The 27,991-nt window shown below is 37.0% G+C and overlaps 1 protein-coding gene across 2 annotated transcripts; it reads left to right on the forward strand.

The window, feature by feature from the left end:
• The first annotated feature begins 890 nt into the window (after positions 1–890).
• Positions 891–27,953, forward strand: LOC118984218 (transmembrane protease serine 11B-like protein). Of its 2 annotated transcripts, XM_037041999.1 has the most exons (10): positions 891–1,088; positions 6,961–7,076; positions 18,387–18,505; positions 18,602–18,669; positions 21,168–21,328; positions 22,031–22,069; positions 22,586–22,760; positions 23,510–23,769; positions 24,244–24,386; positions 25,503–27,953. In XM_037041999.1, exons 1-10 carry the CDS (start codon positions 1,081–1,083, stop codon positions 25,662–25,664), a joined length of 1,251 nt encoding a protein of 416 aa, XP_036897894.1. In that variant the 5' UTR covers positions 891–1,080; the 3' UTR covers positions 25,665–27,953. The 2 variants fall into 2 exon arrangements, with proteins under 2 accessions (XP_036897894.1, XP_036897902.1); XM_037042007.1 differs by lacking the exon at positions 6,961–7,076 and having other exon boundaries at positions 892–1,088.
• Positions 27,954–27,991: the final 38 nt, after the last annotated feature.

Below are 27,991 nucleotides of genomic sequence, written 5' to 3' on the forward strand. Positions count from 1 at the left end.
GTTCTGAGGCTTTATTTCCCGGCACTGTAGCCCTGGCTTGTGGGACCTGTCTTGCTCCCCCGTTATCTGCGGGTGAATGTGGGACCACTGCCAGGTGAGCCAGCTGCCTTGCTCATGGTGCCCTGCTTCTCAATCACCACCTCACTGGGTCTTCCCATTGTCACCCCATGCCCAGAATCTTCCAGCTGCTGCCTGCGTGCCCAGGGTGTACCCACCACATGTTGCGCGCCCGGGGTGCCTTGTGACCCGGTTTCACTGCTTCCTGTGCTGCAATCCCTCTCTGCTCAGCCACCTAACTCAGCCCCCTCTACCAGTCTGGATGAATGTGTTTATTTCAGCTCCTTGTCTGTCCGACTTCCATACAGTTCAATTTTCTGTCAGTTCTGGTTGTTATTTTGTTTCTTAATTTTTGTTGTCTTTATTTTGGTTGTGCGAGGAGGCACAGTGTGTCTACCTAAACCTCCATCTCGGCCAGAAGTGCCGTTTCTTATAAAGAATTACCAAAACAGAACTGTTATTTCTTACACCAAATCCTACCTGCACCTATAAATCTACTCCTACATAATTATTTATAGAGTCCCAGTGAGAATTTTCAGATTAAGCACGCTACAAACGAGTAATTCTGAGCAGAATTATTGTACATATAAAAAAAAAACAATGTATATTTAAGTCACTTGTTAATGACTGCTGTGGTGAATAGACTTGGTTTGACTAAGGAGGAGCTCTGCATCATAGAGGGATGAATGGAATCTGAGCCAGAACACTGACTCACCAAACCGTAGTGGTATTTTCTGGGTGGACCTCTCGGGCAACCAATCCCAGTTATGTCTACTGTCTTTTTCTAAGTATTCAACTCAAAGAGTAATTTCAGCTCTTCCTTTAAACCACAAATGCGCAGCTGTCATCAACACTTGTTAAACAAGTTTCCTTTTAATTATCTTCTGCTAGTACACTCAGCCCTTAAAATCCCAGGTATTACTCTGGTTAGTGCATTTTCCTGAGAACCACTGATCAGGACAAAGAAGTACAGAAGTTTCCTTTTACCTCTATTGACAGCAACAGCCCATATACCAGCACATTATGTATAGGTAAGTGGAGATTTGCTTGCCTAAAATTTTGACATAAAAAAAACCCTAACACTATTTCCCCAATAGGACTCCAACAAAGAGTTGTAGTAAAATAATTGAGTTTAGGATATTTTGAAAAATTTCCAGAGAACTTTTAATTTCCTGCATGCAAAAAAACCCTATCACATACATTTTTGTTTTAGAATCTATGGTTTTGTGCAGTAGTTTGAGGAGAGCTCAGAAAGGTTCCTGGTAGCTTAATACCCTGTGGGTGAAAAAATAGTAAGAATGTGTGACTGTGATAAAGTGGAAAAGAGAAAGTGGAGAGAATTTTTTTTCTCAAATCAAGCATTGAATTGTTATTGGTGGTGATCATGGTCATGAGCCTCTTGCATTTTTTAAACATTTTGTGCTTTCTAAAGTGTTTTCATGAATATCGTCTTGAACTTTACAGTGCTATTGCTTCATAGGTGTTTTCTGTAGAATCATATATAAAACCATGTATTTTATCTGTAAAATATTCAGAAATTAGAATAACATAATTACGTGTAGTCATGTGCTACTACTTATTTTTACAGTATCTAATTAGGTCATTATGATGTAAAGTGGACAGTGATAATGCCACTTTAAAAATTTACTTTTACCTTACAAGGTATTTTTATGAAAATGTATGCAAAATAACACAATTAAGTGAACATAATTATAAAACATGTAATGTTCATATAACTGGGAAATATAAATGTATATTTATGTAAATATTTTTCTAAAAATATTTATCTCAAGTCAACAGTTGAGTCTTTTAAGATACATACACACATACTTTTACAATATCAGTAATCATGTATAAATATAATTAGAAAAAGCATACTCACTGTGATAAGATGTACTAAGAACATTTTTTCTTGAACTAAAGTAAATAATTTATTGCTACATATTCTTTTTATTAAAAATGTTATATTATTCCTACCAAGATGTATTCTTGGTAGATGTATTCAGAGGTGTATTAGCCACATTTCTGATCTAGCAGAAAAAAAAATAGTGATTATGTAACATTTAAAAGTAGAGAGGAAACAGCATGATTTCTTTGTTTTGCTTTGTTTTGTTTTACCTATAAAGTAATCATCACCTTTATGCTGGGTGGACAGTTTTCTCTTTATTTATAGGGAACCTCCCTCTTCTCCTTTAACATTTTGACACTTGTGTAAAGTCCTAATCTGCAAGATTTCAAAAGATTAAACCATTGTTTTAAAGCACTTTTAGTTACCTAGGAAAGCTCCAAACCCTAATTCAGTGGTTAGCTGTTCAGAGTGAGGCATGAATCTGATTGTCTGGAAGAACTTGAGTAGACTTCGCAACATGGTTGATTCTGCAGGGACATTTATTTTATTTTTAAAAATTTTTAATTTAATTATTGTTCAAGTACAATTTTCTGTCTTATATTCCCAGCCCTGCCCACCCCCCAGTGCTCCCCACCTCCCTCCCATTTCCACCCCCCACCTTAGTTATTGTCCATGTGTCCTTTATACTTGTTCCTGTGAATCCTCCCCCTTTTCCCCTGTGATTCTCTCCACTCTCCCCTCTGGTCCCTGTCAGCCTCATTTAAAGAGACCTTAATCGACCCTGTGGTTGCATTTGGCTGACTGAATGTTGAACAGCCAAAAGGAAGAAAAGGAACACTAGAAGTGGAAGTCAAGACTTCAAAATCACATTTTATCAACTTTAATTTTTTTCTTACAGTTAGTCCTATAGGATAGAATTGAAAAAATCTGAAACGAAAGTTGTCTTTTAGTTACTTGCCAAGGTGAGAGTTCATGGTCAGGAGTTTTTTTATGGCAAGATATAATTAATACTCTGGCTCCTCTTTCAGTAATTTTCCTTACGTGATTTTTCAGAAGAATTTGTAGTATAGCCTATCAGAAACAGTGGAGGAATAGCTGAGAGATTTTTCTGCCTGGGAAGTCTGTCATTTTCAGAAAGCTACGTAGTCTGTGTCATGGTTTGTAAGATCTTTAGGTTATGAGTTAAGGATTGTTAGTCACAGAGCTAGTCACAAGCAATAAGCAAAATGGACAAAGAGGATAGGAAGAGAAATATAAAATTCTAGAGTGTTTTCAGTGAAAGACCATTAAAATAAGAAAGTCATTCTAGTTCTCCTTCAAACCATTATGTTTTAATGAATTTTAAGACATCTTATTTGATCATATTTTAATAGATTTAGGTTTATTTATGTTCTTATATGAATACAAGTTCTTAAACTGTAGACATAAAAGAAAAAAATTTCCAAATCTATATAAAATCCTCTTCTGAGGTAAAGCTTTGAAAATAGAACTAATTAAAGTAAGAAATGTACAAATATACCCCCAATTAAAATCCTATTAGGGAAAAAAAAAAGAGTAAGAGTTCATGGGAGAGAGAAAAGTAAAGCAAGGGTGTGGAGTAAGGGTGTAGAGAGCCACGCAGTGAGCAAAGTGGTTTTGGTGAAGCTGAATGCTTATGAGATGAGGTAAGTTCTTACCCATCAATGAAATGTAAACAATAGTCTGAATTTAACAGCTAAGAACCATGCAAATGATTTAGTCTTCTGAAAGACATCAAACAATAAGACTGTGAAATTCAGAAAGTGTATGAAAAATTGAGATAAATTAATTATACTTAGAATGGAAACATGCTTTTCATGAGATGAGAAATATCATTTTTATAATAGTTTATATAATGTGCCCTATAATATACTAATCTATCTTTACAGTTTTATTTTCTCCCTGTTTTTAAATGATTCTTCTGTTGACATCTCCAGCTATGTTAACTATCAGTCTGATATCTCTAGTTGTGTAACTGGAAATTTAAATGTCTCTCAAAATCAAGATATAAAATATCTATCATTTTCTCCCCAAGTAACCTCTTCAAGGCTTCATTTACTCTCCTTTACTTTTTGAGGCAAAAATTTGTGTCCTGTTTAACATACTCCCATATTTTACCTATGCAGCTAAATAATTACCAAGTTCTTATAAATATTATACTATAAACTTTCTTAACTTCACCACTTTCTTTTCTTTCTATCACCATCTGGACCCCATCACTACATTCCCATGGATTAGAGTAACCTCCTCACTCATTTGTCCTCCCCTTTCATTTCTATCCCTCTTTTAAACCATCATCATGCTGACTATTTACAGATTCTTCTCCTTAAGTACCACATGTCCCCGTGACAGTCATTCCTATAGTGCTAATCAAAACTTTTTTGATTAGTTTTGACAAGGCTTGATTAGCCTTTGAGAAGGCTTTCCATAATCTGTATTCCTCTGATCAATCTATTCTTTATGATCGAGTTGTCCTTAATATCCCTTGGCTTTACACATGCACTCCTTCAACAAGTATTATCTATAGTGTTTTAGGCATCACCCTATGTGCTGGGTATAACACAACAACCAGTAATGATCTGATGCCAAACAATAACATGGTCACAGCTAGAAATAAAATGACTGCCCCATGAAAGTAAAAACCACTTTCAATGTAGATCCATAGTAGGGTGGGCCATGCAAGACTTCAGGAGAGAGGAGATGGCAGAGTTGAGTACCTAAGTTGGAGTGGAAGCTCACTGGGTAGACTTCAGATGGACATTTTAGGTAGAAGACCAGAATGTGCAAGGTCATGGACGTGTGAAAGGGTTGGGTTGTTCATGGAATTCTGAGTAGTTTGAAATGACTGGTACCTAAGTTAGAATCAGATAGAAGCATACGTTTAAAAGTGAAATAAGGTGGTGGAGATGTTGGCCTTAGACAGGAGCAATTTATTTATAGAAATATGAGGAAATAGCTGAGTGTGGTCTACAGATAAAGAGAAGTTCATAATAGTGATAATGGAGCTGTGAATATTCTCCTCTGGTGCCTTCTATTTGCTTAATGGACGAGGAAGTAAAGTTATCAACTATGACTGGATGGAGCAGGTAGTGGTGCAGGTCTGAGGAACAAGAAGTATAAAATAGTTTTCAAAGAAAGTGAAAAGATCAATAAAGTATTTTTAAAAATCTTTTTCTTCTGAAAGCATCAACCCAATTAATTTTTATCTGAATTCCAATATACCATAAACACTTCCCCTAATATTACTTCAAATCTGAAAAATCTGACAATATGTCCTGGCTAGATTAAAGTTTTTCAATATTTTTGAAAAATCCATAGGACAAGCTGGCAGGCTGCAAACTCAAGTGGGATTTCTATATTATACTCCCAAGGCAGAATTCCATCTTTTCCCAGAAATCTTTTAGGTTTTAAGGCCTTCAGCTGCTTGGATGAGGCCCAATTATCCCCTTTATTATTGAGAGTAATCTCCTTTATTTAAAATCAAATGTTTATAAATGTTTACCACAGCTACAGAATACCTTCACATCAAAATGGAGGCTAGTGATTGACCAAACAACTTGGCACCATAGTCTAGTCAAGATTGCCATATAAAATTAACCATCCAATTGTCCAACTTCATCTTTGGCCTATCCATGACTCACAGTTTGCTGCAAGAAAATTGAATTGTTGGTCCTTCTTTAGCACTGCATGTTGTTCCTTCCTCCTAGACATGGTCCATGCCTGTTTGTCTGGAAAGTTCCACACATCCCTATTTCAACTTAAGCAGAGGGTTTCAACACATATTTGTTGTATAAATGAAACACAGTGAAAATAGCTAAGTTATTTATTGTAAGTTGAACCTAGAATGTTTGTCTATAAAGTATCTCTTTAAATCACATTTTTAAACAAGCTAGTAAGAGACATAAACATTGCTCTGACCCAATATAGTGCTTCATATTTGTGTGTTCTTTGTATACGAGGGGGGACCCCTCCAGAAAAGAAATTAATTTCTAGAGGGCAAGCCCCTTGAGGTACATGCTTCCCCCACACTATGTGAGTATTCTAGGAACACATTTGTATCAGTTTAGCAGCTGGCATTGTTGTGAGAGTCTGTGTCCGGCTTCAGTTAAATTTTTTGAAGACTCATTTGCCCATTTTATAGTGGGTGATTTATGAGCACTCCTGCCAACACTGCACTGAGTGTTCAGCAGTTTTTAAACAAAAATGGCACAACCCCTCTACCACACCCTTCCTATTCACCTGGTCTTGCCCTGTGCAATTTTTTTTTTGTTTCCCCGGATGAAAAAATTCCCCAAAGGGAAATATTTTGCTAATGTGGAAGAGGTGAAACAAAAAAAAAACGATGAAGCACTAAAAGGCATCAAAATCAACAAGTTCAAGAACTGTTTTGAGCAGTGGAAAAAACAACTAGGTAGATGTATTGCATCAAATGGAGAATACTTTGAAGATGACTGAAGTTTAAACATGTAAGAATAAATACACAATGCTTCATAAATAAATTCCATCTTGGGGGGTTCCTCTTGTATAACAAGAACATAATAAATAAGATTATTATCATACTTTAAAAAGTTATGATAGGCTTAGGCATAAGGAACTTCTAAGGCCTTTTCATTCCCTGTTCCTCTCCCCCTGCAACCTGGCAAATTCTTTACTTACTCATACTCTTTTTACTGCCCATTGATCATGTGAAGGCACTAGATGGGAACTAGGGATAAACAACTTGGCACCCACCATCAGACCCCCAAGAGCTAATTTCATAGCACAGATCGAGAGAGGTTTGATCATAAGTAGTAAGAAAAACTTACAGACTTTTGTTCTTTCCTCCTTTCTTTTTCCCTCTGCCCCCTCTCACTTTCCTTCTCTTTTTTCTTTCTTTCCTTTCCTACCTCCATTTCCTTGCTCACTCCCAAAATGCCTTTTGCTACTATTGTGCCTAAATTGTGGAGCTTCTAGACCTGAGCAAAAGGAAAGAGATGAATATTTGTAATGACTGACTTTTTTGATACATCCTTCACATTTACTTTATTTGCTTACAGACCAGTCACAGTTTCCCGCACGTCTTTGCCACTGTGGATGATTGCCCTCATTGTGTTTGGAGTGTTGGCGATCCTGGGAATAATGATTGGTCTTCTGGTTTATTTTCTGGCAGTAGGTTGGTAAAGAATATATTTTTATTTATTATAGTTTATTGTAAACTTTATTTCCAATTCTACAAAAGAAAAAGACAATAGCAAGAAATGAATTACCTCTATTTAAAATGTTTATTTCTGGGATCCCAGGTAGAAGACTATATACCATATAACTATATGAATGCATAGATAGTTCATGGGCGGAAAAGTACCCTACCAAAATAGTATTATATAGGTTATTTTATAATTTTATAATTAAAATAAGTATTTTTGTGAAGAAAAAGAACCAAAGAATACTGCATTTTGACTAATTTTTATTCTTAATAAAATAATATAAAACTCCCTTTAACATAGATTAAAAGAATTTAAAAACATAAGAATAGTTGGACTTTTTAAAAACCACATGTTTTAACTTTAGATAGTACTGTATTTATATCCTGTCATGAAAAACAAAAATATCAGCATACTTCTCATTTTTCTTCCAGAGTTCCCTGTACTTTACTAGTAACATTATTCTTTTTTTAAATATATTTTATTGATTATGCTATTACAGTTGTTCCATTTACCCCCTTCACTCCCCTCCAGCTTGCACGCCCCCTCCCACCCACATTCCCCCCCTTTAGTTCACATCCTTGTGTCATAAGTTCTTTAACTTCTACATTTCTCATACTATTCTTACCCTCCCCCTATCTATTTTCTACCTACCATTTTCATTACTTATTCTCTGTACATTTCTCCCTTCTCTCCTCCTCCTACTCCCCTGTTGCTAATCCTGCATGTGATCTCCATTTTTGTGGTTCTGTTCCTGTTCTGGTTGTTTGCTTAGTTTGTTTTTGTTTTTGTTTCAGGTGTGGTTGTTAATTATTGTGAGTTTGCTATTATTTTACTGTACATGATTTTTATCTTCTTTTTCTTATATAAGTCCATTTAACATTTCATATAATAAGGGCTTGGTGATGATGAACTCCTTGAACTTGACCTTATCTGAGAAGGGTAGCACTTTATCTGCCCTTCCATTCTAAATGAAAGCTTTTCTGGATAGAGCAACCTTGCATGTAGGTCCTTGCCTTTCATGACATGGAATACTTCTTTCCAGCCCCTTCTTGCCTGTAAGGTCTCTTTTGAGAAATCAGCTGACAGTCTAATGGAGACTCCTTTGTAAGTGACTGTCTCCTTATCTCTTGCTGCTTCTAGAATTCTCTCCATTTTAATCTTGGGTAATGTAATTATGATGTGCCTTGGTGTGTTCTTCCATGAGTCCACCTTCTTTGGGACTCTCTGAGCTTCCTGGATTTCCTAGAAGTCTATTTCCTTTGCCAGACTGGGGAAGTTCTCCTTTATTATTTGTTCAAATAAGTTTTCCACTGGTGGCTATTTCTTTCCCCCTTCTGGTACCCCTATAATCCAGATGTTGGAACGTTTAAAGATGTCCTGGAGGTTCTTAAGTTGCTCCTCATTTTTTAAACTTCTTGTTTCTTCATTCTTTTCTGTTTGGTTGTTTATTTCTTCCTTCTGGTTCACTGCATTGATTTGAGTCCCAGTTTTCTTCCCATCAGTATTGGTTCCCTGTGCATTTTCCTTCATTTCATTAGTGTAGCCTTTTTTTAAATATATATATTTTATTGATTATACCATTACAGTTGTTCTATTCCCCCCTTATTTCCCCTCCACCCTGCACACTCCCTCCCCCACCATTCTGCCCCCCTTAGTTTATAACCACATCTCTCAAGTTCTTTAGATTCTGTATTTCCCATAGTATTCTTGCCCTCCCCCCTATCTATTTTCTACCTACTGTCTATGCTATTTTCTGTGCCTTCTCCCCCCCTTCTCCTCCTTCCACTCCCCTGTTGCTAACCCTCCATGTGTTCTTCATTTCTATGGTTCCACTCCTGATCTAGCTGTCCTCTTGGTTTGCTTTTGTTTTAGGTGTGGTTGTTAGTAACTGTGAGTTTGCTGTCCTTTCACTGTTCATATTTCTTATCTTCTTTTTCTTAGATAAGTCCCTTTAGCATTTCATATAATAAGGACTTGGTGATGATGAACTCCTTGAATTTGACCTTATCTGAGAAGCACTTACTTTATCTGTCCTTCCATTCTAAATGAAAGTTTTGCTGGATAAAGCAATCTTGGCTGTAGGTCTTTGGATTTCATGACTTGGAATACTTCTTTCCAGCCCCTTCTTGCCTGTAAGGTCTCTTTTGAGAAATCCGCTGACAGTCTGATGGGCACTCCTTTGTAGGTGACTGTCCCTTTATCTCTTGCTGCTTCTAGGATTCTCTCTTTCATTTTAATCTTGGCTAATGTAATTATGATGTGCCTTGGTGTGTTCCTTCTTGGGTCCAACTTCTTTGGGACTCTCTGAGCTTCCTGGATTTCCTGGAAGTCTATTTCCTTTGCCAGACTGGAGAAGTTCTCCTTTATTATTTGTTCAAATAAGTTTTCCACTGGTGGCTGCTTCTTTCCCCCTTCTGGTACCCCTATAATTTGGATGTTGGAACGTTTAAAGCTGTCCTGGAGGTTCCTAAGCCTCTCCTCATTTTTTTGAATTTTCACTTCTTCATTCTTTTCTGGTTGGATGTTTTGTTCTTCCTTCTGGTCCACTACTTTGATTTGATTCCCAGTTTCCTTTTCATCACTATTGGTTTCCTGTGCATCTCCCTTCATTTCAATTAGTTTAGCCTTCATATGTTCCTCTAATTTGTGACTATAATCAACCAGTTCTGCGAGCCTCCTGATTACCAGTGTTTTGAACTGTGCATCTGAGAGGCTGGCTATTTCCTGGTCACTTAGAGTTATTGGCTCTGGGGCTTTGAGTTCTTCTTGAGCCTTCTTTTGGACTGTTCATGTCTGTTACATATCGGGATCGGAGCCTAGGTGTTCACCAGAGCAAGGCAACTCAGTTGCTGGGTTGTGACGCTGTATGTGGGGGGCAGGGTCAAAGAGGAGCAATGGTGGTTCCATCTGCCACCTCCTACCGCTGTGGCTGCAGCTGCCGCCATCACCGGGGCCGGCGTGTTTCGTCCCACTGCACGCAAATGTGCCACCTCTGTCAGCCCTCCGCCACTGGGTTCGCCTGCTGGGGCCTGTGTGGTCCGTCTCACTGTGCACGAATGTGTGACCTCGGTCAGTCTGCCCCAGACCCTGACTGGGTCCGGGCTGCCTTTGTGCCTGTGTCGGGGATATTTCCTGCCTGACCCTGCTCCGCTCTTGGCTCTGCCCTTCTTACCAGTCCTGGTTGAATGGTTCGTAGTTGTCAGACGTCCGTATAATTCAATTTTCTGTTCTTTGGCTGTGTCTTTGTTCTTCAAACCTTTGTTGTATTCAAACTTGGTTGTGGGAGAAGGCACAGTGTTTCCACTTATCCCTCCATCTTGGCGGAAGTCCCCCCCCCCTTTTTTTTCATCTAATTTGTGACCAAATTCAACCAAGCCTGTGAGCATCCTGATCACCAGTGCTTTGAACTGTGCATTTAATAGGTTGGCTATCTTTTGGTCACTTAGTTGTATTTTTTCTGGAGTTTTGATCTGTTCTTTTATTTGGGCCATTTTTTGTCTTGTTGCATGTGTTACCTATGAGGGACAGAGCTTTAGGTGTTCACTAGGGCAGGGTGATCCAGTTGCTGTGTTGTGATGCTGTATGTGGGGGCAGGGTCAGAGAGGGAACAATGTCGATTGTTCCTCTCTCTTATGGATTTCAGTCACTTCCGCCACTTCCCCCAAGCAAACTGGGCCCTTCCGATGCTGATTCCTGTGTGGGTGGGTTTGTGTATGTCCTGGGACACTATAACTCTCTTCAATAAACTCTCCTCTGAGGCTGGGAGTTTCTCTGGGCACCTCAACCCCCACAGCTGTTTTCAATCGGTGTTTGGAGGCTTTATTTCCCCAAGTTGGGAGCCTGGGTTGCACAGTTTGTCTCACTCCCCAGTTTCACCTGGTTTATCTGCTCATGAATGTGGGATTGACTGGTTCTGCAAGTCACCTTGCAAACTACGCCCCTCCAATCTGCCGCCTGGCTGGGTTCACCTGTTGCCACCCCGCACTCAAGATCCACCAGTTGCTGCCTTGCACACCTGGGGACCACCTGCCACTGCTTTGTTTTTTGCCATGACCCCTCTCCACCAGGCTGCCCAACTGCACCCCTTTTACTGGTGTGGATGAATGTGTCTACTTTAACTCCTTGGATGTCCAACTTTCATACAGTTCAATTTTCTGTCAGTACTCATTGTTATTTTGTTTCTAAATTGTTGTCCTTATTTTGGTTGTGTGAGGAGGCACAGTGTGTCTACCTATACCTCCATCTTGGCCAGAAGTTCCTCACAATATTATTTTTTTTACATTATCAGTGTTTATAACACTTTCCCCTGCGTGGTTATCATCATTACTATAGTTTTTTAGTTTTGAATATGTATTTATATATATTTAGATTGAGCATATACTCACCATAAACCTTTCTTATAGCTTTGCCATGATTGGATTTTTACCTATAAAGCTATATACACTCATAATTTAGAGTTAAATTGGCAGACATTTTATATTAAAAAATAGCTTTTCCTCTTTTATTTTCCATTTCTCAAAGGCAACCACTGTCAACTCTTTTAAGTTGTTTCATATCTTATTATATCCTCATTTTTCAGTTATTGGTTTTATATATTCATTTTATATTATAGAATATGAAGTTTCTATTATCATTCACATCCTGACAACAGTCCAGTTGGGATTTTCCTCCATTAAGATGGGGTTTACTTTCCATTGTGTGTTGTACCTAATTTCCTAATGCCTGCATTTCCTATTTGCTTTTTATTATTTTATTCACTCAGTTGTGGTAGAGTGTATATTCTAGGTGCTTTCTGAGAAGTGTATATTTTTTACAATTTGCATGTCTGAAAATATCTTAATTCTACTCTTCACCTTAATTAATAGTATAGAATTTTAGGTTGAAAAATTTTGTCCCACTGAAGACAAAGCTGTGTTGTCCTTTTGCTTTCAAAGTTTCTCTCAAGAAGTCTGATGTCATTTTGATTCTAGAGATTTTGTAGAAAATCTCTTCTCTCTGAACTTCTGCAACCTTACTGGATCTTTTTCTGTATCCCCACTATTTTGAAATTTCATGATAATGTGACATTGTCTAGAGTTTATTTCCATTCATTATGCTTTCAGTGTAGAAACTCATAGGCTCCAATTCCTGAAAATTTTCTTAGATTATTTCTTTGATAATTTCCTATCCTTTTTATTTTCTCTCTCTCTAGAGATCCTGTAAGTTGGATATTAGGCTTCTTAAATGTTGACTCTAATTTTCTTACACTTATCTTTTTATTTTCCATCCTTAGTTTTTTTTTTTTTAAATCAGTTTCTTGGTCATTTTCTTAAATTTTCCAATCCATCTATTAAATTCTTTATTTTTCTATTATAGATTTAACTGGTAAGGCATCTTCTTTACCTAACTATTCATTTATGTAGCATTTTAATTTTATTTCTTAGAAAAATCTTCTCTGAATATGATAATTTGTTTTAATTTTTCATCTTTTTCATTCAAGATTTTCTCTACTTCTTTTGGCAGCACAGTATGCCCTTGAACAACATGAGGGTTAGGGGTGCTGACATACCATGCAGCCTAAAATACACATATAACTTTTGACTCCCCGAAATTTAAGATGTACATTGGTATCTATGGGGATTGGTTCCAGGGATATAAAAATTCAAGGATGCTCAAGTCCATTATATAAAATGGTGAACTGTATAAATGCATACAGTTGAACCTCTACAAACAGTACAGGTATTTATTTAAAAAAAATTAAGTTTAAGCGGACCCACACAGTTCAAACTCATCTTGTTCAAGGGCCAACTCTACTTCATATTAGATACTTTTTCTCAAGTATATGTTTATCTTTTAGTGTTTTTTAATATCTAAGGTTGGGAATTAAAGAGCTGACTGGAAGCTCTCCATGAAATGAGTTTCTGTTGACAATGGCATTTTGTATAGCCTGTTCTAGCTAGGTTTTTCTGAAAGAACCCAAATTACCAATATAATTAGGTATCTTCTTTTGGATTGGTCAGAATTCCCAGATGGGGAAACAAGCTTACCTTGTGTTGGGGGGCCACATTCTGGGCTGCTGGCTTTCTTTAGTCAAGGTGGGATAGAAATCCACCACATAAATTTGAGTACGATGCACCTTACCCTCAACTGTGTCTCAGTTACCCTCTGAAAAGAGCAGTTGGGGAAGACACTGGGATCTAGCTGTTCTGATCAATCTTCCTTGTTTTAATCACACTTTCACCTCTACTTTCCAAGCTGCCTGGTGCTATTTAGGGTTTTTTGTTTTAAAATGGCACAGATCTTTACTCCCCCCTCCCCACCCCGTCGCCCCCGGCCCTGTAGTGCTTTTTATCCTTCTGCTTCACCCCATCCAGCTTATCTTAGTGCTGTGTTCACCCTGTATCATTGTTTCTTAGAACATAGCACAGTCTTTCAAGCTACAGATTCAAATTTATTTGTTTAGTTATTTTCAGGAATATCAGCTATGCACTTTTTATGTCTCCATTGCCTCCAATGTTTATTCTTTTAATAATAATTTTATATTGTCTTCCTTTTCCATTTCATCTTGTTTGTTTTGCTCAAATTTGTCCTCCATGGCACAACATCTTTAATCTATGTCAGTGGCTTTCAATGTGGCCTTTATCTATAATACTCTTTTTCCTTCTTCCATGTCTTTACCAAACTTTCCAGGTTTTCTTTCACATTAAATTGCTGTATATTTTGAGCTCCTTTACTCTACAATATCTTTAAGACAATAGAAAATAGTAGTTAAAACTCTTCCTCGGGTCCCTTAATAATTATACAAATTTCCTACTGGATATTTTGCGAGTATTATTTATTTTTCTTGATTTGAGCAATACTGTTCTCATTGGGTTACTGTGGGAAGAAAGTCTAGTGGTGACTCATAAGATAAGGGAGTTTGCAGCTTATATTTTATTTTGTCTTCTCAAACATTTTCTTATCCAGTCTGTTATTTTCTTTAACACTGGGGTACATTTACCTTCAGTTTTGAACACTTAAGATGCAGGGCAGCCCTTAGAATACCAGACTTAAGATAGCTCCTTCATTTACACTCTCTGAATGATGGTAGAATGATCCTGACTTCTTCCCTTCTCTACCCCAGCCAAGCGTCAGCAGGTTGCCTCAGCTGGGAGATTAGATTGTACATAATAAAAATGGTACAGTAATATGGTTACACATTTTTGTTTCACTGCTGTCATTCTGCAGTGTCAAAATAGGTGTCTACAGAAATATTCTGTATCTTTTTCTAGAACCTGAAGTCTTATTACTTTAATCATTGAGAATTTTAAGAAAAATCTTTAATCAACTCATGAGGAGATGAATGTGTGCTCTATATTATTTCTCACTTTAATATGTATTTCCCAGCTTTTGACATACTTGCTTGATATTTTTTGGTTTGGAGTTATGACTGTTTTTTCCCCTTGAAAATGAACCCTCCAGCCTTGTCTTCCCCCTGCCCCCCAGGGATTAGGAGCAGGAGAATGTAGAAATGCTTATACTCTGGCAGCTTTACATAAATGTTTTCATAATTTGTGCCTAGACTCTTATACGGAATAGAGAACTCTTCGTATAAAGTAAACAATTTTTTTAAAAAATCATGTGTTTGTGTAAGTTTTCTTTACATAAATAAGTTAAAAGTAGTCAGATTATGGAAAAGTTGTAAACCAGTTCCTGCTTTCTGCCCCTTGTCCATCTCTCTCAATTTATATTGGTATTTAAACCACCTATGTAGATGAGAATGTTAATCATAAGGTGCAAGTGAGACTTATCAATCTCCCATCTTTAAAGGGTTATTTTAATCTCATCAAATGCCAACGGAGCACAATGGCTGGGTGTGCACAGTGGCCTCAGCCCAGTGAGCAATCTCAGGATTGCTTCATAGAATTAAAAATATGATACTGAAGAGTTGATTTCCTTGTTCCAGAGTATGGTTTTTAGTCTTAAATGTCTTAGACATGATATATTTAGTTTATCTATAGTACCTGTAGAAAAATGCTTTATGCAGTTGAAATAAAAATTGTTTGAATCTTGCCAATAATTTTTATTGAGAAATATTAATAGGTTTCTCATTGCTATAATATATAGAAATATTTAGGAATTTAATTAAAGAACTGAAGTACTCATTGTGAAAAGTAAATTATGAAAAGTAAAGTTAAGTACTTTCAAGGTCTATTTTTGCTACTTACGGTAAAATGTAATAAACTACAACTGCAAAGCTTGGTTTCCACAGTAGAAGATCCATGACTTACAGACAAGCTAACTACAGTTAATAATTTTAACTCACAAATCAGAGTTTCAGCTAAGATGGAGGCATATGTAATACTTCCTTGCACAACCCACATAAGTGTACAACCAATTTAAAAACAAAAACAACCAGAACTGCCAGAAAATGAAATTGAATGGAAGTCCAACAACCAAGGAGTTAAAGAAGAAATATTCTTCCAGACTGATAGGAGGGGCAGAGATGAGCAGTGGGCGTGAAGAGGAATTGAGGCAGAGTGGCCGCTGGCAGACCAGGTGGGCAGAGCTGACACTGCAGTGGCCAATGAACCAGTCCCACGTTTGCCTGTGGATAAACCAGGCGGAACAACTGGGCAGTGAGAAAGAACATGCAACCCTGGTTTCCCGCATGAGCAAGACATGGCCTCAGAACTTCTGTAAAAATCTGTGGGGGTCATGGTGGTGGAAGAAACTGCCAGTCTCTTGAAAGTGGGGCAAGAGCCGAGCAATTGGCATTGTTCCCTCTCTGGCCCTTCCACCACATACAGCACCAAAATATGAGTTGTTCCATCATTGTGAATACTAAGGCTCTGCCCCTTACAATGTAACAGGTACTTTGAGGCAAAAAAAAAATATGGCCCAAATGAAAGAACAGATAAAAATTCCAGAAAAAGAACTAAGCAATGAAGAGATAGCCAATCTATCAGATGCAGAGTTCAAAACACTGGTAAACAGGATGGTCACAGAAATGATTGAGTACAACCACAATATAAGGAAGAAGTGAAGGCTATACAAAGTGAAATAAAGAAACACATACAGGAAATCTTTGTTGTTTGTTGCTTTGTTTATGATGGCCATTCTGACCAGTGTAAAGTGGTATCTCATTGTGGTTTTAATTTGCATCTCTCTGAAAGCAAGTGATATTGAGCATCTTTTCATGTGTCTCTGGATCCTCTGTATGTCCTCTGGGATGGGAGTATAAGACAGAAAACTGTACTTGAACAATAAATAAATTAAAATAAATTAAAAAATAAATTGATTTCTCAAAAAAAAAGGGAGAAACATATATGGGAAACCAACAGTGAAGAGAAGGAAACCGGAACTCAAATCAATGATTTGGAACAAAAGGAAGAAATAAACATTCAGCTAAGACAGAATGCAGAAACAAGAATTCAAAACAATGAGGAGAGACTTAGAAACCTCTGGAAAAAACTTTAAACGTTCCAACATCTGAATCACAGTGGTGTCAGAAGGAGAATGGGAAGAGCAAAAAATTGAAAACTTATTTGAAAAAAATAATTTAAGATAACTTCCCCAATGTGGTGAAGGAAATAGACGTATAAGTACAGAAAGCTAAGAGAATCCTCCAAAAGTTGGACCCAAAGAGGAATATGCCAAGACACATCATAATTAAATTACCCAAAATTAAAGATAAAAGGAGTATGTTAAAAGCAGCAAGAAAAAAGGAGACAGTTACCTACAAAGGAGTTCTTATAAAACTATAAGCTGTTCTCAAAAACAAATCAAAACAAAACAAAAAAAACAAACAATCCTTACAGGCAAGAAAGGGCTGGCAAAAAGTACTCAAAGTTATGAAAAGCAAGGACCTGCATCCAAGACTACTCTATCCAGCAAAACTATCATTTAGAATGGAAGGGCAGATAAAATGCTTCCCAGATAAGGCCATGTTAAAGGAGTTCACCATCATGAAGCTCTTATTGTATGAAATGTTAAAGGGACTTATCTAAGAAAAAGAAGAAGATCAAAACTATGAACAGTAAAATGACAACAGACCCACAACTATCACAACTGAAGCTACAAAAACAAAAACAAACTAAGCAAACAAAGTAGAACAGCAACAGGATCACAGATATGGAGATCACATGGAGGGTTATCGGTGGGGGGGGGGAATAACAAGTGTAATTGGTAGGAAGAAAATAAGGGGAGGTTAACAATAGTATAGAAAATGGAGAAGCCACAGAACTTATATGTACAATCCATGGACATGAACTAAGGGATTGAGAAATGCTGGAGGGGAAGTGGGTACGGGGCAGAGAAATATTAAGGGGAGAAGAAAAAGAATAGAACAAGTATAATAGCATAATCAATAAAATATACTTAAAAAAGAAAAAATATTTGCAAATTATTATTTACAACCAATCCATTTTCAGCATTTTGTTTAGAACTCTCTGGCATTTTTTACCATCACAGTTCTCACTGTGAAATATTTTCACTACATTTAAAATGACAAAACATATTTTAAGAAAGGTATCTTTCTTCTCTGAATTCGTGTAGAATTAATAGTCGAAAAATTAACTTTAATGCTTTATATCCTTATTAGTACCTCATTAATAATGATTTAATCCATACTGAGACTTTTCCACAGATGTTTTTGAAAGTTAATGATCATATTGCAAATTAATATTAGCATTTATTTAATGCTTATCATATATATGCACTGTCACACTGTATCTAGCACATTCCTTGATGCTTAATATCTATCACATAAGAGGTATGATATATCATATATCAAAGAGCTTTGTATCTATACAAATTTAGGAAGGAAATGTAATGGATTACGTGTGGGCTTTGGACTCAGACAAATCAAGTTTCAATTCTTGATTCTTCTTTGTAGCCATAAGATATTGGATCAGTTCCTGAATATCTCTAAGACTACATTTCTCTGAAAAGGGCATATTTCATATGGTTCTTATAAAGTATCTTAACATAGTAAATAATAAATGGTTAACTCTTTTTATTCAATATGACAATTGGTTATTCTAGACAGAAATCTTATGTATATTATAAGATCTTAGCTGTCTCAATCAAGCGCGACAACTCTTTTTGACCTTTGCCTGATATATATACTTCATTTGTGATCTTATAAACAGTTTCTACAATGCCCAGTTTATCTAATCAACCATGCCAGAAAGATTTACAGCATTTATCAATATCTAATATGAGCACAATACTCACTAGGTGGTATTACTGTATAATCTATATCTAGATAGAAAATTCATTTCCTTAAATAACTCTTGGATTGTTTCTTTACCTCACAGAAAACTCAGTTTATTACTACCAAGGTAGATTTACAGTGTTGGATATCCCACATAATGAAAATTATGCAAGGGAGACATCACCAGAAAATAACTATCTTAGCAAAATTCTTGAGACTAAGGTAAATTAGTATTTTTCTATGTTTACTTGATTGTTGATTCTCTGAAAAACACATATATTATTGGAATTTGATGTTTGACTCTGTTTTCTTTGACAGATGGCTGATGCATTTCAGAGTTCTAGCATTTACAGACAATATATCAATTCTCAAGTCATTACACTAGAGTAAGTAATTAATAACAGAAAAGAGATCGCCCTACCATACCTACCATTATGCTTAAAATTTTCCTGTAAAAAAGAGTCTATTGATGTTACAGTAGTCAATGAGTTACTAATATTTAGCATTATCCTAAGCTAGGTTTCAGATTTATTTTTCACTATAAAACTAAAGCAAAGATTTTTTCCCAATTTTTTTATTTAATTATTTTTCAAATACAGTTTTCTGTCTATTACTCCCATCCCATCCCACCCCTGTGCTCCCCCTCCCTCCCATTTCCACCCTTCTCAGTTGTTGTCCATGTATCCTTTATATATGTTCCTCTAAATCCCTCCCCTATTTCCCCTGAAATTCCCTCCCCTCTCCCCCCTGGTCACTGTCAGCCTGTTCTCTATTTCAGTGTCTTTGGTTATATTTTGTAAAGCAAACATTGAGCATTATAGCTGAGTTCATTAAATCTCATTAATTCTCATTCGAGAATATATTAATCCTTAAATTATAGGTAAGGTATCCCTCTGATTTCTCAATTTTTTTATGTTCAGAAAACATTAGGTGGTCTCTTAGACCAATGTTTGATGTTCTGACACTTTTGTTTAGCAGTAGCATAAATACAGACCTTGTTTTCTCCCATCTTTATCCTTGCAAGTTAGCTAAGCATCTTATAGAATAGTCCTAGAGTTCATATAGGGTAGAAAAGAGTATATTGATAGCACATTTTGATACCAAAGCAATGCTTCTAGTCACCATAACTATATGTAGAATCCTTATGCTGTGTTCTTTGCATAGGGGTTGAAGTAGTATCAAGCAACAGAGGGAGTCTAGAGGAGTCATTAGGCAACCCAGGCCCAGACTCTGCCACTTAGTAGCCCTAGAGCATTGGGAAAGTCACTATATCACTTTGAGTAATGTCTCCTATTTGTGAAATATTGATGATAACACCTACTTCACTCATGAAACTGCACTCAGGATCAAAGAAGATAATATGCATGAAACAATTTGCAAATAACTCCATTTCAAGTGTAGGGAATGGTTGCTTTTACCTTCATCAATTCCACCAGGCTATGTCCTCATTTCCCCTGCACCTGGAAGTCACGGGACTGCTGAAATTGCAAAATAAGTCAAAATTTCAACTAGCATTAACATTGGGGGTCAACTTTCGTATTGGAAAGATATAAGAGAGTAAAATTAAAGGCCCTTGTACCTCTCAAAACTTGCAGACAAAACTGCAACCACCAAAGCCTTTCTCTTTGTTTTCTTATGCATGTAACTTCAGGTATCTATAGGAAGTGATGGAAAAACAGTTTCTCATCTGGGCACAACCTATTATAATCATCTAACTTGAATGAGCTGTGGGCTTCCTAGGAATGATTGATTTATATGCCAAAATGTTGGTAGTCCACTAGGGGAATCTAATGTACAATAATACCGCTTCAGACACTAGTCTCAGGGCTGCTTGACAATTCCTACATGCCCATTGATCAGCCTCTGGGGCTGCCCCTTCTTTCCCTAGTTTCATACAAATCAACCCTGAGTGCCACAGTTAATCTCCCTCAAGCAGAAGTTAACTCAGGTTCTCTTCATTGCTACTCTTTGGCTAGCATCAAAAGCCTCCTCCATCTAAGTCCAATCTTCTAGACACTGTTGTCACTGGCTGACTGGGCATAGGGAGACAGAGGGCAGAGTATAAAGAGCCTGGGTTATGGAGTCAATCATACTGAATCTGTAACCTAGTTTAGTAGCTGTATAACCTGGAACACAAGCTCAAGCCTCAATTTTTCCTTGTCTGTAAAGATAATGACACCTGTGCTTCAGGGTTGTTGTGGACACTAAGTATGATAATGGATATGATAACCAAATGTTTAGAACACAGCAGATGACCAATAAATGCAAATTAATGTTATTGTAGTCTAGTTATTCTAGAATACTAGTCCTCCTCATCTCTGTTTGATGAAATTTTCTGCTTGAGGATGAAACAGCAAAAAAAAAATACTTAAGGGCCAGCGTGCATGTCACCTGTTTTATGATAATTTCTCTGATCCTTTAAGTAAAAAATGACTTATCCTTTTTCTTAGTATCAGAAGGTAAGATAAATATCTTACCATGCTTGCCTCATTTATCACAGTAATTTGTATATATCCTTTATCTCCCTTAGAAATCCAGACGTTTTTAGAGGATAGGAAACATGTCTTAGTCACCCTCGCATCACCCAACAGCACCTAGCTCAGTTGTTCATCCACAGCAATTGTTCAATGAACGTTTGAATAAATAATCCCAGTTCTTCTACCCTGCCCCTCAGGCCTTTTCTATTTTTCAGATTTGTAGAACTACTTATCCTCTAAACTGAATAATACAGCTGTGTGCATACTGTCACCAACTAAATGTGATTAAAGGGAAGGTACTGCACAAACCCATAAAAAAGCAGAAGAAATCAGGATATGAAAGATCAGGAAATAAGGAAGGAAGCGCAATTTTTCAGCAACATATGGCACCTTTATGTCGTTTCCAGTCCTGATAACAACAGCGTGATAGTGCATATATGGCTGATATTCAAGTCTCCCAAATCAATGAAAGGAAACACAAGAAGAAGAATTGAAACCATTTTACATCAGACACTGAGTAACCACCCAGGATCCTTGAATATAGATCCTAATTCTCTTAGGCTGACGGGTAAGCTTATGTATTAGATGAGAGCAATGCTACTTTAATCTTTTTATCCCTAACACACATCACAAGAACTGGAAACAAAGCTGATCCTCAATGTCTTTTAAAAAAATGAATGTCATTGTTTTACATCAGAGCAATAATTTGTATTCATTATTAAAACACATTCAAATGATAATGCTACATCTTAAAACTGGTTTTGGTGGGAAAAATCTGCTTCTCATTTCAAAGCGCATAGTAAGACTTTGAACAGTTCCTATAAGTAATGATATTTCTTGCTATTCTTTTCATGATCTCCTGTAATTTTCAAAAACAGCACAGGATCTGCTATTATGACAGGTCAATTTTTAAGTTATTTTTCTACACTAACAGGAATCATTTTCACTTGTGGGAACTTCTTGTTCTTTCAAAGGAAGTTACTGGCAATTTTTCACTCTAGATGACGTAGAATACAATTCCATTTAAATAACAATAAGTCTCTCCTCTGGAACTATGAAGATGTTATTTCCATATTACATTCTCATACAGTAAAAGAACAATTTGAATAAACCAATGTTCTCTCCTTTCTAGTGACATTTTATCCTGAGATTCTAAATTATTTCCAGACCCTCCTGTTCTGCTGGACCTAACATCTCACTCCATTGGTCCCAGGGCTAGTAGACTAAAGCTAGGTATTAAATTTACCACGTCATTTTTGTTCTATTTCAGAAATCAGTAAGACCACTGCTGAAAAAATTATCAACAACCGTAAGTTCAGATAATTTTTAATTAATATATGAGACAATCCGAAACATAAGTCAAGATTTGTTACTCTTGGTTGGGCACAGTTCTAAGTGCTTGCCACACAACTTATTTAATCCTCCCAACCATTCTAAAAATAGGTATTGTCTCCCATTTTAGAGATGGTGAAACTGAAGCACAAAGGAGTGACATAATTTGCCTAAGTTCAACCAGCTTGTAAAAGGTGGGAGTGGAATTTAAATCAGAGAGTACGGTTGCAGAAGCCATGGACTTCACCATGACTTTATATCCCTCCTACAGCTTCTACATTCTTCAAGGGCTGAGGTGTCTTGGAGGTCCTAGGATGGGTATGGAGGTGACTCAGGGGCTGCTAGTGATTCCTATGCAGATTATCCTGCCCCTATAAGTGTGAGATATTGTCAGACAGAACCATACAAGAATAACTCACTTCACTCTCAGCTTTGTAATCAAACAAACATTATCTTTCCGTTCTCAATGGAACAAACTGACTTCCTCTGACAGGCTGTGGGAGACGAGCAAGGATGTCAGCTACATATGATAGAGTCAGGGGAGGTTCCAATGCTCGGGAAGGAGAGTGGCCCTGGCAAGCAAGTCTCAAAATCAATGGCCAACACTACTGCGGGGCATCTTTGATCGGTAAAAGACACCTGGTGACTGCAGCTCACTGCTTTCAAAAGTAAGTTCATCGTGTTGCCAAAGGCTAAGGAGACCCAAAGTTCCTGAACATTTCCATTTGATACCTGTTATCCCAGTTTAATAATCAGTAGCACTCCCTTTCATTATCAAAAGTATCCTAGAAGGTTTGGAAGACAAATTATATGGTAAGTCAGTCTCAGGCTTTCCTTAGATTTCCAGTAAGTAAGAATGGGAAGTCATTCACTTGCAATACAACATATTTATCTCACATAATTCTTATTTCACATCACATTACACTCCAGACATCCCAGACTACTTGTAGTTGCTAAGACATGATAGTCTGTTTCATACCTCCCTGCCCCTCTGTGCATGCTTGTCCCCCTCTCATCTTGCAGGCAAATGGGACTCAGCTCTATCGTTTCTCCCAAAATGCTACTTTCCCTAAGAAGTCTTCCATTTCCTAGATCCTGCAGATTTAAATCCTTCTGTTTGTGGTCTAATTATATATACAACCATTTAAGCAAATATAACTGGCGACATTTATACCATCTTTCATTAGGCTTAAATTTTTTGAAGGCATCAGTTATTTATTTTTCTTTCTTTATCCTCTTGCCTTACATAGTGTATAGTGTAGAGACTCAAACAAGGTTTTAAAATTAATTCCCAAATCAGATTGTATCACTATTAATGGATTATGAAGCAAGGAAACTTAATGTGATGAAAAGAGTATAATAAGTGCAGGCTGTATTTTTATTATTTTGAAATAATACAAAATTTTTGTTTCTTTAGGACACCTAATCCAAAAAACTATACTGTCAGCTTTGGCACCCTTGTAACTCCACCATATATGCAACATTATGTTCAACAATTTATTATTCATGAGAATTACGTCCCAGGTGAACATCATGACGATATTGCAGTTGTAGTGCTCACTGAAGAAGTTTCATTTCAGAAAGATGTACATCGAGTGTGTCTTCCTGAAGCCACACAGATTTTTCCACCAGGTGAAGGAGTTGTTGTGACAGGGTGGGGAGCACTTTTCTATAATGGTAAGTCCAGTGAACACTCAACACAGTATACAAGGTACAAAAGCAACAAGAAAAATTAGTGATCTAGGTACAGAGTTAGAGGCATCATTTACCCCCGGATGCCCAGCACTCCCAGGTGTTCTCTGAGGAAATGCTGCATATGGAGTCATGATTTTGTAACTTGCCTTGGCTTAGAACATCCCAAGAAGACCAATTGGTTTGTGAAACTCTGTAAACTGGAGAATCTAATTAAAACAGTTCTTGTCCAATGACGTAAAAAGAGAGACAAGGGTATAGAAAGGCAGCATTAGGATGATGTTCCAACTTATTCTCTGAACATTGCTTTTTCATTTGTTTGGCTGTGGAAGGTAAGTGGGCTTTTTCAAAGAATAGGCCAGACTCAAACATAGATCTTATATATAAAGAACAAAACAAAATTTCCACCCTGGTTCATTTCAGAGCAGCTCTTTTGCTGAGAATGTTTACTTCCTTTAGGTGACTACCCATTGTTACTTCAGAAGGCACCTGTGAAGATTATCGATACAAACACCTGTAATTCTAGGGAAGCATATAATGGTATGGTAGAGGACACGATGATATGTGCCGGGTACATGGAAGGCAATATTGATGCTTGCCAGGTAAGTCTGGACATTATTCACATTGACCACACAATAATTAGTAACTGCTATTATTTTATGAAAATTACCAACATGGCGATAATTCTATGCTTCGATGAATTTGAAATTTTTCTTTTTTTAATTTAATTATTGTTCAAGTACAGTTTTCTTTCTTTTACTCCCATCTCAGCCCACCCCCGCAGGGTGGTGAAAGACAAATACCATATGATCTCACCTTTCACAGGAACCTAAACAACAAAACAAACAAGCAAGCAAAATGTAACCAAAGACACTGAAATCGAGAACAGGCTGACAGGGACCAGAGAAGAGAGGGGAGGGAATTTCAGGGGAAAAGGGGAAGGATTTACAGGAACAAGTATAAAGGACACATGCACTGAATTTGACTTTTGACGATCCATTCAAACTCCCTCAGCTTTGGCACTAATGTAATCCTTCCCTACATGCAACATGTGTTTATGAGTATTAAAGTATTAAAGAATCACTTATGTTGGACATACTCTGAGTCAAGCACTGACTGAAGTCCTTTACAGATATTATTTCATCTAATCTTCATTGTAACTTTGTGATGTAGCTACTATCATTATATCATTTTATAATGAGACTGAGGCAGTAGAAGGTAAAGTAATTTGCACAAGGTCACACAGCTATTAAGTGAGAAAGCTGGCATCCAAAGCAAGGTAATCTAGCATCATAGTCTGCAGTCTTAATCACATTTCAATAAAGAATCAGTATCAGAAAGATTTAAACTACTTCAAGCCCATTTCTTTTGATTTTTAGCTTCCTCATGGCTAGGGGTCTGGCTACTTTTCTCGGATATGAAGCCTTATACTCCAAGTATACAAATAATATACGTCTCCCAAAGCTTTCTCATAGAACTAGACCTTATAGCTTCAAGGTCAATTCCAAAGAGCCCCAGAGAATATATTTTGGCCAGTCACAATTACATTCTGGCCAATCACAGTTACAATTATGGATGAAACAAGAATTTAAACCATATAACTTCATATGATCTCTATTACACACGAATCACAAACATCAGCTGGGTTTTTTATTTAGGCCAAGTAAAGTATGTGAGAGTAAATTCTCACAATGGTAAATATTCTTTGTTTTATTTAGGGTGACTCTGGAGGCCCACTGGTTTACCCCAATTCTCGCAATATTTGGTACCTTGTTGGAATAGTGAGCTGGGGAGAAGAATGTGGTAAGATCAATAAGCCTGGTGTCTACATGCGAGTGACTGCCTATCGCAACTGGATTGCCTCCAAGACTGGTATCTAAGAGAAAAGCATCTTGTCAAAACTATCTCAGGTCATTTTTACCCATTATGTCTAAACCTTATATAACATGCATTTTAAACTAGAGTATATAATGGTTGTTTAGAAAAAACTATTGTCTCGAGGAAATATTTATGAACTTTAATATTACGCAGACTCTACAAAACAAGAAATTTCATGAAGGCCTAAGCAAAGAAAATGCTTTTATCAAAAACTGACTATTATTATTTGCTTTGTATTTTATGTACCCACATCATGGTTATTGCACAATAGCATAATGCTCTTCATTTTAGGCATTTGGACTTTGTGGAATTATAACAATATAATTTTTCTTGTCCATTGTAAGTTACCAGGCAGCACTTCCGAGTGGTGGGTTGGACCATGTTGTACCTGCCTTCATGTCAAAGCTTTTGTGGAAGGGGTGTGGTTATAAACTAAATCATGTCAGGATTTAGGCACTGATTTAGAGTCTTTTATTTCAGGTGCTGATTAACTCTTTTAGTCAAAGAATTTCACTCTCAGCAAAGCTGGGTGAAACAATACATTTTAGATTCATAGATATTGGGTGCACTAATTCTTCAGTGTTGATACAGGTATCTGTAGGAATTCTTTATTTGAACTATAAATTAAAAGATGCAGCTGTGAGCCATGGAAATGTGTAATGCATTTTAATTAAAACAAGTTTAAAAGCAGACTATCTTTGTTTAATATGACAATTTTACTCTTTTTTTGTTTTCTTGAGTTTTTGCAGGTGACTTTCTGTCTCTCTTCTTTTCTGTTATTGCTTTCACTTGGTCAATGGCTTAAGAAAGGGCCACAGGATAGTTAAAAAGCTACCCAGAGGCAGAAAGGAAAGGCTCAGGAAGACCAGGTGGATGCAGTGAGCAGCTCCTCAAAAGCCATTAGGCACAGAAGCCTCCTCGTCAGGTTGTCTGAAATCAGGCTGCCTCAGCCATAGTTGGGGCTCAAAAGCTTGTGGAGTTTGCTCAGATGGTCGCCTATCCTCCCATGAGTGTCAGCTCTGGGTCTAGGAAGTGGTTCTCCTAGAAGCTACAGAGATGAGGCTCCATGCAGATAAAGCCCAGCACATGCCTCATCTTCTGGGCTAAGGAGGTTTTCACGGTATGCAGGCTGCTACCTCACCTATCTCAGGATGGCTTTTAAACTTCCTGGAAAAAGGCTCCGTTGCTGTACTGCTTTGGAATCTTCAAAAGATGCAAGGCACCTTGCTTCTCCTCATCTACCTCTGGGAAGAGTGGTGCAAGTGGTCCAGGGCCACGTGATCCGTGGATATGGAGGCCTGGAGAGAGGTAGTTCAAGGAGGCCTGCAGATGCTGGCTGACCAGCCTCTAAAGGCAGCCTCTATTTTGGAGGTATAATTCTGGCTGATCCAAGGGCTCATGGTTCATTGATGACTAGAGGCCAATGATACACAAAAATGGCATTTTTGGTTCTCAGGAGTCATGATGGAATAACCAGGAGGATGGCTCTAGAAGTTGTGTCTGCGGGCTTTGGAGGCTGGAGGGCAAAGAGGGGAGAGCATTTGCATCCTGAAAAGAGACAGAACTGCATCTGTAGTTGGCTGTTTTGTAGAGAAGAAATGTTAATTACTGACCATATTCTTGGTCTGAGTCTGTCAAAGAGAGCATAGAGTCCTGTTTCATGAACATACAATCTTCATAAATTGAGTGATATTAGTTTATAATATTCATCTTTCAAGAGTAGAAATTTTTATCAGTATTTACTGAAAATTTGACTCACAGTCTTCATAAGAGTTCTCATACAATATTTACATTTTATTTAAGCTTCAACTACTTATATTGGATATAAGAGGAAATGTTTTACCTCCTGAATTTTTTCCTCCCAGAAAATATGGATTCTACTCTACTGATAATCCTTTTTCTGTATATCAATGATCTGAAATAAATATATATCATATACAACCATATAATTTAGTTGTCTCAGAGATTCATAAATTTGTGTTTAAATGGCAGTTTCAAGTGTTTTTCTCTTATATATTAATACAGTTTTCAAATATGTTCAAAGACAAAAGATTCTTAAAAGAAGTCTTAGCATATTAAATTTAATTATTAACTACCCGATATTAACCCATTTAGTTATAATTAACATCAGATATTATTCATTATCATAAGAAATTAAATGATGAAGCTTAACATTTATTGAGTTCTTACTATGTGTCAGGCACAATTCTGATAACTTTACATGTATAAGGAGGGTCCCCAAAAAACAGAATTATCTTCTGGAGGGAAGACACATTGTACTACAAGCTTCTCCCCCCCGAGGTGAGTGTTCTAGGAACCCCTTTGTATC

The sequence above is a fragment of the Sturnira hondurensis genome, unplaced genomic scaffold (genome assembly GCF_014824575.4).
Source record: "Sturnira hondurensis isolate 20B ecotype Veracruz unplaced genomic scaffold, ASM1482457v3 Scaffold0000566, whole genome shotgun sequence".
In the NCBI taxonomy this organism is placed as follows: Eukaryota; Metazoa; Chordata; class Mammalia; order Chiroptera; family Phyllostomidae; genus Sturnira; species Sturnira hondurensis.